Source organism: Papaver somniferum, chromosome 9 (genome assembly GCF_003573695.1).
Source record: "Papaver somniferum cultivar HN1 chromosome 9, ASM357369v1, whole genome shotgun sequence".
In the NCBI taxonomy this organism is placed as follows: Eukaryota; Viridiplantae; Streptophyta; class Magnoliopsida; order Ranunculales; family Papaveraceae; genus Papaver; species Papaver somniferum.
In genome coordinates, this window is record NC_039366.1 from 77,765,054 (window position 1) to 77,775,419 (window position 10,366).

General features: G+C 40.8%; 1 protein-coding gene across 1 annotated transcript; it reads left to right on the forward strand.

The window, feature by feature from the left end:
* The first annotated feature begins 205 nt into the window (after positions 1–205).
* On the forward strand, positions 206–6,156 carry LOC113310397 (nucleolin 1-like). The gene is made up of 9 exons (XM_026559065.1): positions 206–493; positions 1,498–1,598; positions 1,706–2,066; positions 2,892–3,761; positions 3,892–3,949; positions 4,177–4,238; positions 4,332–4,438; positions 4,563–4,650; positions 5,376–6,156. Exons 1-9 carry the CDS (start codon positions 368–370, stop codon positions 5,691–5,693), a joined length of 2,091 nt encoding a protein of 696 aa, XP_026414850.1. The 5' UTR covers positions 206–367; the 3' UTR covers positions 5,694–6,156.
* The last annotated feature ends 4,210 nt before the right edge of the window (positions 6,157–10,366 follow it).

Sequence of the window (10,366 nt, forward strand, 5' to 3'; positions counted from 1 at the left end):
TAAATCATTCACTAATCATAACCTAAAATTAATCAAGAGGGTAGACTAGGTATTAAATAAATAACTAGATATGGGTTAACCTAGAATTACTTCTAATGACTTTACCCAAAATAAAACCATGGTCTCCAGAAAAATCGTTCTTCTTAAGGTAAGGGGTATAACTGGTTTTTCCGAAGCCGGCACATCGCATCCCGAATATAAATGGTTAAACCCGGTTTCCGTCGAAAGAAAGAAACAGAACAGATAGATTACATTTACAGAGAAGGGATTCTGAATAACTAGTTAGGGTTTTGAATTGTAATTTCCTTTCAGAGCCGAGAGCTCTGAAATCAAATTATTGGCAATATAGACCCATTAAGAAATTATAATGGAAGGCGGTGATTATCAGGCGTTTAATGTTAATTTCAGTGTTGATGGAGCTGCAAAGTTGAAGGAAAGAGTGAATCAAAAGTTACAGGAGTTCATGGGCGATTACACTGACGACACTCTTGTGGTATCTCTCTCTCTCTCTATCCCTCCCTTCCTCAATAAGTGAATTGCGTTTGCCCTAATTTTTATATATTTTTTTCCCTACGGAGTTCTGAATCGGTAGTTTTGGTAATTACTTTTGTTTATTCGTTACGTGATTAAAAGTTTGGACTTTGGACACTTAGATGATGTAGCTTGTATAAAGAGAAGAATTAATATCGGAGTAATTTGGGAATTAGGGGTTTACATTAGTATCATATAGAGGCAGAACTGTAACTCGCAAGTGAATGAATTTAAGAAATTTAACTTCATGTCTAGAAGGAAACACAAGTGTGATTAAAGGAATCCATATTGATTATAATAATTGTTTTTCGTTTTTCGGTTTGCCCTGTAACAGGGCAGTATAATGATGACTGGTTTATGCATTAGGAATCATTGTAGCCTCAGCTAGTAAGCTTCTTTGTTAGATGATGTTACCTTGAAAATTTTGAACTGTTAGCTGATGCTACCTTGAAAACTTTTGAACTGTCACCTCATAACATTATTATTGTGTTACATTTTTCTGTGATTTGTTTGTGGTTAGCGTGTTATTCCAACAAAATCTTTGCATCTAACAGCTTTAATCAATTAGGGGCCTAATTGAGCCTGTTGTTTGACTTTTATCTTCTTACCCCTTTTCCATGTCGTCCAATAGTCTGATTTTTCTAATCTGTTTTGGATTTTCATGTTGAGCATTTGAACTTTTTAATAATTCCTTTTCATGATTTTTGCTATTTTTCCTTATTATGCTCTGCCACTGAGAGTAATGCTGCTTTTATATGCGGGAGGCTGTATATGCTTATTTACTCCAACAAAATATTTATTTTGAAAGTTAGCGAGTATTTATTTAAATCTTGACTTCGTATGATTGTTGAGATAAATAATTGTATGTCTCGGTATGGAATTACTAGATCCTAGAGAATAAGCTTGGTAAGGAATCATCCAATTTCGAATTAGTGAAGTTGTGAGATTTTGAACGTGTATGTGCAGGAATACGTTATCGTGTTACTCAGAAATGGCAGACACAAAGAAGAGGCAAAGAATGAGCTGAATGTGTTTTTGGGGAGCGACAGTGATTCTTTTGTAAATTGGTATGTCGTTTCTTTCTTGGATATTTTCTAGATTAACTTGAGGTTAGGAGCAAGTTAACAATACCTGGGAAGTTCTGACCCTCGATTTGAATCTTTTGTTTTTTTAGGTTGTGGGATCATTTATCTTCAAATTTGCATCTGTATGTTCAACCACAAGAGCATTATCTGGATGGAGATCGTAAGGGAACTGTTACATCTGGGGATGAAGTTGGAAACAACGATGCACATCCTTCTGATATTGATCTGGAAACAAACAAGTCCACAAAGGAACCTAAGAGCCGGCGTAATAGAGAATGGAAAGGATTGGTGAGGGATGTAGCTGAACCACCCCCTCTTCGGAGCTCTGAGGTGGAGAGTTTTCATGTGGAGGAGAAAATTCATCACAAAGTTAGTCATCTAAAACGATCTCATTCTCCCCGACCTCCTGTCCAGAAAAAACGGAGTAGGCAGGATGAGCGGCAGTCCAAGGTTAGAATTTCTTTATGTAACATCACCTTGTCTTTCTGTCAGCTTGAAGAGGCCACTAGGGTCTTACGTATTTCAAACTTTTCACGTCAAATTAACATTTACATAATGAAAGAATTGGGCTGAAGGGTAGAAAGGAACTCTATGATTTGGAACCATCTTTCTCGGCTTTTGGTTTAGTCATTTACCTCCCCACCCCCCTCGTCCCACCCCCACCCCCACCCCACCCCACCCAAAACTACTGGTTTTTATATGCTCTGTGATGCTTTATGTATTACTTGTGAACGATAAAAAAGAAAATTAAATAAACAGTTTATAGTTGTTTCCTTAAAAGCCAGAAAAATAGGCACTGAACCCTAACTGAAAGGCTTTTTCCGTGACCCAGTTTCCTTTCTTGCTTTTAGGTTCGAACTTTTGTCGGGTTTTGTACTGGTGGATGGTCTTGATCTGCCATATCGGCTGGGTTGATTCTGATAGATAAAGTATCGTTTGAATCTGTTTTTGATGGGGTTCGTTCCTTTTTTAAGGAGAGTGATTCCTGGTGAACATAAATTAGATGATGTAATTGAAAAAGATTGGGTTAAAGTGCTAAGGCTGTATGGCTTTTAGATAAGTAGATGAGTTTGCTTTTTTCATGTATTTTTTTACTGATTTTGTATAATTTATTATGAAAATAGTACTACCGATATCTTCTTGAGAAGCAAGTTTAAAACTAATTTAGTTTGTTCAAGTCTGCTCCAGTCAGCTAACCTATGCTCCTTCCAAGCTGGGTGTCTGCTATCTCCTACAGTTCTCTATTTTTCTAATCCATGTCTGAACTTCCTGCAGAGGGAAGTACCTTCCCATCCGAGGATGAAAGCTCCTAGCCGTCTACTTCAGTTTGCTGTTAGAGACGCCGTGGGAACTATAAGGTCACCAATCTTGAAAGCGGAACCCACCGTAAAGCGTCTTCGGTCAGTGGTTTCTACGTCATCTGGGAATACATTTCAGGAACACACACATTCACAGGGGATAAGATCTGTTGCAAGAATGTCTGGTGCAATGGCAACTGCTATGAAAGCTTCAGCTGAGGCTGCAGAAGATGTTTCTAAAGTTAAAGGAGTTAAAGGTTCTAATGTGTTTGACCGACTAGGGCATGATATGGAGGCATTGGAGATGACTAATCAGAAACTTCATTCCAGCAGAGCCTTGACGGCAGATGAGCATTATGAAGATTTTGATCACATACAGCGAGTGGACCATCCCAGTTATATTCGAAGTGAAGATAGTGGAGAAAATATGACAATGTTGGACATGAGAACCAACAGAGCAGATGACTATACTTCGGATGCTGAATATGAAAACATTAGTGGTGTTGGACATAGAGCTGTGAAGGCTTCTAGATCTGGCACATCTCTTGGAAACAAAGAGGATAGCTCACTAACTGTGCAATGCAATGTAGCTAATAAAAAGGATGATGTTATTAGGAGAAGGGTAAAAACTCAGAATCCATCTTCTGCAGTACCAAATGCTTCTCGTAAAATTGTGAATATATCTGTGAATGTAAATACATGGAAACCGCCACATTATCAGGCTTCACGAGATATTTCAGAAATGGAGCATCTGAAAGCTAAGATTCAGGAGAATGAAGTTGCAGCAAGAACTGTTGGTGTTCGTGTCATGAAAGAGAATAACACCACCATGGCGGTAATGGAAAATGTGAGCTCTCTCTCCTGAAAAGTTGCAATAGAAACTTCAACCACCTTCCACCCCCAACTCCCTATTTCCATTTTTTTTTTGTTTTTTTATTCTTTTAATGGGTTTCTAAAGGGTCTCCTCTCTTGAACAGGAACAACCTGGTTTTAATATGCACAAAGAGTCTCAAGTGAACCTGTCATCTACTCCTGGTAAGTTGGTTTTATATAAAAATGGTAACTTTATACTAATAGTATCTCTTTTATAGTCGAAGGAGAAGCTGTGAGTAGTTTTTGTTCTTTAAAAACTAAATCCTGGGCTCTTCCATCTTTTATAACACGAAATTCCTCTGGATTCATGTTCTTGTGTTGATTACATATTTTTGCTCTACAGTTTTGCTTAGAATCTTAGGATTGAAGTCTTTCTTATGACCACGCAGGTTCATTTTCTGCTGGTCGTGTTCCAGAGGATGCTGATAGCCGGGCCATTTTTGTTAACAATGTACGTAAATAGTGCCATGTTCTAGCTGGATTAGTGAAGGAAGGAATCAAGTGATTTGTTTTCTTATAACTCACTCATTTTTCTTTTTTCCAGGTCCATTTTGCTGCCACGAAGGACAGTCTTTCTCTCCATTTCAGTAAGTTTGGAGAGGTGCTCAAAGTCGTTATATTGACAGATGCCACCAGTGGGCTTTCAAAAGGGTGAGGAAGGGGATCCATTCGTCCATTTCCTTCCTATTTAACAAGTTATACTTCTTTAATTTTGTATGCTCTTTTTTATTACTAAATTGCTTTAAACTTATGAAAAATGCTTTCTTTTGAGCAGGTCCGCATACATAGAATTCACACGCAAAGAGTCAGCGGATCTGGCTCTCTCTCTGGATGGCACCTCCTTTATGTCACGTATTCTCAAGGTATAAATTATTCAAAGGTTTATGTTATACATATTAGGCAGTAAGCGTTGTTAAGCTTTAGTGCAAATGTTTCCTGTACATAAACAAAAACAATTTCTTTGGTGTATCCACCAAACAATTTATTACGTTACCAAGTAGTACTCTTCTCTGGTGTTGTGCATATTTGAGATCAGTAATTAACCACATTGTGTATCCACTGATAGTATAATCCTTGGATGTTTAGTAGTAAAATGCGCATCCCGTAGTCCTTGATCTCACAATTTCATCCTGGCATATGTGGACCTAGATCAGTTTGTCGGGTGAAGGGTAAGATTAGGGTTGTTTTTCCACCCACCAAATGTCAGCTGGCCAGCAGATGTGCCAAAGCTGAGCTATGTCTCTCTCCTTCTACCATCCAAGTGTTAGAATTAAGAAGGAATTTACAAGGATTCTCTGTTTGAGTTACATAAAAAAAATCATAATGTTCCTTATTATTTTGCACTGTCAAACCACTCTTGTAAAGCTGTTGTCTGAAAAAATTCAATTTCTGCTAGCAGATCATTGATTCGAGGCACAATCATGTAAAAGGAACTACTTTTTGGCGTTTTTGTTCTTTCTATTAAAGTAATTACGGCCACTTGTAGGGAGTTAGATAATAAGACAATAGTATCGTTTTCACCTGTGCTCCTGCATGTGTGCATGTGGCTTGTGTTTGCGGTTATTTATCATTCTTTTTTATTTTGTAGGTTGTGAAGAAAAGCTCAGCCTCTCTAGAAGTAAGTCCTGCTATGACTAGGCCACATGTTGTGCATGCCTCTCCATTTCTTGCTGCAAGAGTTCCAAGAGTTCCTTTTCCAAGGGCTCACGCTGCTGCATTCAGACCCCGTCTTCCTGTCAAAACCGGTGCTCGGAGCTTGCAGTGGAAACGTGAACATCCTGAGGGCTATACCAATCCTCGGACCGGTGTTCCTCTCTCTGCAAATAATGTTCCGTCTCCTACTGCTAGAAGTCTTACTTATGTTCGCTCAGAGGCTAAACCTGTTGGAAATTCAGGGAATCCATAACTTGAATCCACATTCATTTTGCTCCCATGATGTACCAACTTCTACTGTGCGGAATCCCAATTACCTGTTGAATATGGCTGGGATGGTCGGGTGTCAAAGATGTACACGGTCTTCACATGGTAGCCAGTTTTACATTGAAGATTTGCTTTGAAGAAGTGGAGCAGGAATTGCTGAAAACCTTTCTCTGCAGAAAAAGGGAAGGAAGATTTTTTGTTTAGCTCTAGTACAAAGATATGGAGAAGGGGGTGATGGAAGAAAATGCTTGGATATTACTGTTATCATTCTTTTGGTACATGAGCTTGGAACTTTAGTTGAGAGAGGATTAAGAAGGAAAAAAAAAATTAGGTGATAATTTGGTGTTTGAGTGGTGAATGTGGAAATTTTTAAACACTGTAGAATCATTTGGCAGCTTCAAGGGAAAAAAAAAGGAATATAAGAAAATGCATTTATTTACTGTAGATCATACTTTCTCTTCTATATCATACTTTCTCATCTATTCTTTAACTGGAGATTTGAGCTGATTTAAGCTCAGAGATCTTTTCTTGTAAATCAAGTGAATTTCTATATTTGTTGAATTACATTTTTCATGATTGTAATCCAATGCAAATGTCGTAAACAAATAACGACAGACACAGATACGGGCCGATATGGCACTGGTAAACAAATACGGTCTGTTAACCATGGTATGTATACACCGCTTAATTGGGGCCCCGAAAAATAATTGGGGCCATCACCTAATTTATACCCACTCCATTTATTTGAAGGGGTTTCCAAAAAGTAGTGAAAATACTATTTTGTCCTTTATGAATAATAAAACTTAAAATTCTATTCACCCTTAGCCCTAAACTTCCATTTCATTTCCATCTTTTAACGAAAAAAACCGAGTCTCTTCTCCTCCCCCTCTCTTTCCCAACTATCTTCTCTTCCATTAACGACACGAAGAAAAAAAAATCATTTACAGATAAAGGGTCGTCAACCCGAAAATCCTGAAACCTAACGATTTTTGTGTGCACATATTTCATCATCAAACACGTGTATATAGGAACATACGTGGAGAGCATGATGACATGTGCCCACAGCCAAGATGCCTATCCCGCCGACGTTGGATCTTTGCCCGAACAAATCTAAGGGCAGAAGTTAAAGGATGTTCCGGTAACACGCTGTACTGCGGAGCACCAAATAACTCCCAAAGAGTTACTTTATCTCATCCCAAAAAGAAGCCAAGATCAACGATGGAGAGAAGATGTACTGACATGGACGCGACAGAGGCAGAGAACACTTGCCTGACACGAGCAGGCGCCTCAACTACCCGCATTAAACACTCTGAGCAGCATACGTGTCGATCAACCCGTGGAACGAACGAGGATGACTCTGCGTGATGAAGTTACGAACGAAGACCCCTGCGTGATGGACACAAAACGCAAGAAGATAAGGTTCCAACGGCCTTCAGAGATGGGTCCCACACTCTAACCCTATAAATACCCCCTCTCCACCAAGAGTAAGGGGATCGAAAAAACTGGGGAAGGAGAGAGAGAAAAGATTGTAAGTGTAAGTTAGTCCTTTACAATAGATAAACCTATGTAAACTACAAAGTCACTCGACTATCTTTGTAACCATCAAGTACCTAGTGAAACAACAACCCCGTGGATGTAGGCCTTAGTGCTGAACCACGTAAATCCCGGTCTCATTTACACTTCAGCACTTTATTTTTGTCTAACGCTTCATGAGTTTTACTTTTATGCTTCGTTTTCTTTATCTCCCCTTGCGTAAACGCCACTCGCAGTATTCTTAGATGAGGCTATGATAAACCCGAAGGTTTTGAGCCAAGGAATCAATGCCATTGTATTATCAGCACGAGTTGGTACCTAGAGTTTGAATATTGTTTGTGAACATATAGATGCCTACGTGATTTACGTGTTCACAATTTGGCGCTAGAAACAGGGACTTCGTCCCGGTAAAAGATTTATCTTATCCTGTGATTTCATAATTAAATTAGCGTAAGATTGCTCTGCTTCATTATCTTTAACAGTATTTATCTTTTATTAACTTTGCCATGTTCAAAAACGCACCCGTTGTCTTCGGTACTACCGACAGTATCGTCGTTTACTGGTTAAAAGATTTATTACTTAGATCCACGGATCTACATTTTTCTAGATCTCGTACGGACCTATCTTTCCGTTGGGTTTTCGTAAGTTTTCAAAGGATTTACGTGCAGTTTTAAAAGGGGTTTTCTCGCGTTTCCTCATACTTTCAATGAATCCGCACTTTTAACAAGAATTTAATCCATATACTTTAACTCATGTTTGAATCAAATGGGCTACCCTAAGAATTCTCTGTGGCCCTCGGGCAATTTCTCCCTGTCGTGGAATTAGGAATTTTCGCAAACTAACCCGATCCGCACGGACATTTCTGTTTCCCGCTGTTTGAAATTCCCTTGTGCAGAAAGATGCAAGAAGTAGGAAAATCCAGAGCCACGTCGAAGGAAGCACCGAGGACAACCCCGGTCATCACCCGGAGCAAGCAGAAAGGAGACAAAGCCAAAATGACCAGTCAGAGACAGGACACTGCGGAAATCACTTCGCCTATGAATGCTAATTCCGTTGCAGCCGCGGCCCTCAGAGCAGCGGCAACAAAATATAATACGACAGCGGCAGTCCCGAAGACTACGGAAGCCGTGAAAACTCTTGCTACGAATCAATTTCACCAACCAAAAGAAAGGGTGGATGAATCCAGAACGTACCAACCTGCGCACCCGCCAACCTTCGGAATGCCATCAACCAATAAGCTGAATCAAACTGTGCAGGTGGCTCTAACACCGCAGATGGGCACTCCGCCCAATCTGGGAATGCCAACAATCGAAGCTGAACCTCCCCCGCCTTTAGTACAAACCATAGAAGAAGGCGGCACGGTGGCCGTAATAGCACGAGCTGGGACTCCCAATCAAGGGTCGAACCAATCAGACCGATTGATGGCCGAACTTGAAGAATTGAAGAAAATACAAAAGGTTTACGCGGATGCTGTGGCTTTGTTGGCCAGAGAAAACCAGGATTTAAAATACCGGATTGCCTTAAGCACAAAGACGAGCCAACAACTCGATGAAACAAATTCAAAGGCACCCGAACCAAACCGAGACCGAAGAGTCATCGTAGCGGCCAATGGAAACGCGGCCAGAGGAAGTAGCGCATCCGACCCAGATTATAACTATGGAGAGTCAAGCTATCACGAGCAGAGGAATGTAGGGCACCACCGCGCGATGGAAGAGCTGCGTGATGAAATGATGGCAGAGATCAAGCAATTAAAAAGTAGACAAGGCGGAGGAAGGTTGGAAGAAGTCATGAGAGAGGCTAACTCCACACCCTTAACTCATCGCCTGGCCAACACACCTATTCCACTCAAATGCCCTGTCCCGACATTCGAATGCTATGACGGATCCAGCGATCCCGCTGCACACATTCGGTATTATAACCGTGTACTGGCTAGATGGAGCCAGAACGACGCAGTACTCTGTAGATACTTCCCATCGAGTCTGAAGGGATCGGCATTGTCTTGGTTTGATAATCTGCCGCCAAACTCCATCCACTCCTACGACCAACTCGCAGAAAAGTTCTTAAGAACTTACATGTACAACAAGGCTGTTAATACTGGAATGTATAAGCTCTTTTCACTGGCAATCAGCTATAAAGAAACCACGAGGGAATACACCAACAAATGGCACAAGGTCTGCCAAGCCATAGGAAGTATGGACCCGGTGGTAAGTATCAACTGCTACAAGTGGGGATTAGACCGAATGAGTCCACTCTTTCTTGAGATTCATGGAAACGTGCCCAAGACAGAGGGGGATCTTCGAATAATTATTGAAAAACACGCTCATCTTGAAGAAATCCAGCGTGAAAACCCGAGGGCGTACCCACAGAGAACTCACCGTACAAATTCCGCAGAACAAACCACTGGAACCAAAAGGAATTACTCGGTGGAACGACCCCACGAAGATAGGAAAGAACGAAGGGACGAAAGGCGGAAAGACGATCGGAAGTTCGAAGATCAAGTTTACACAAAGCTCAATGCTAGCTATGCTCGGATCCTGCGAGAGGTCAAAGGAAGGGAAAATCTGGAATGGCCATGGTCGAAGGTAAAACAACCCCCAAGAACCGAGAAATCCAAAGATTACTGTGAATACCACTGTTTCAACGGGGACAAGACCGAAAAGTGTAAAAACCTCAAAATAATGATCCAGAAATTGATTGATGCGGGCGAGCTCAAACATTACATACAAAAGGATGTCGCAGAGGATAGATCTAAACGAACCAAGCCAGTCCAACTTCCAGAAGGGAACCGCACAATCAACAGCATCTCATGTTCTGAAACCGCAGGGCCCTCACTTACAGCACAGATAGGAAAGAGGTTACAGAAGCAGTTCGAGGACCGATGCGAATTGTATAAGATCGATGGGATAGAGGTGGACGAACATGAAGAGTGGATGGACTCACCTATTATCTTCGATGCTGAAGATATCGACGAAGATATGGAGGACCATAACGACCCCTTGGTCCTCACACTACCCGTGGCTGGATGTAACCTTAAAAAGATCCTCATAGACGGGGGGTGCTCAGTGAACGTTCTATTCTACGATGCATTCAAACGAATGAAGCTCCATGAAGAACAGCTAATGACCT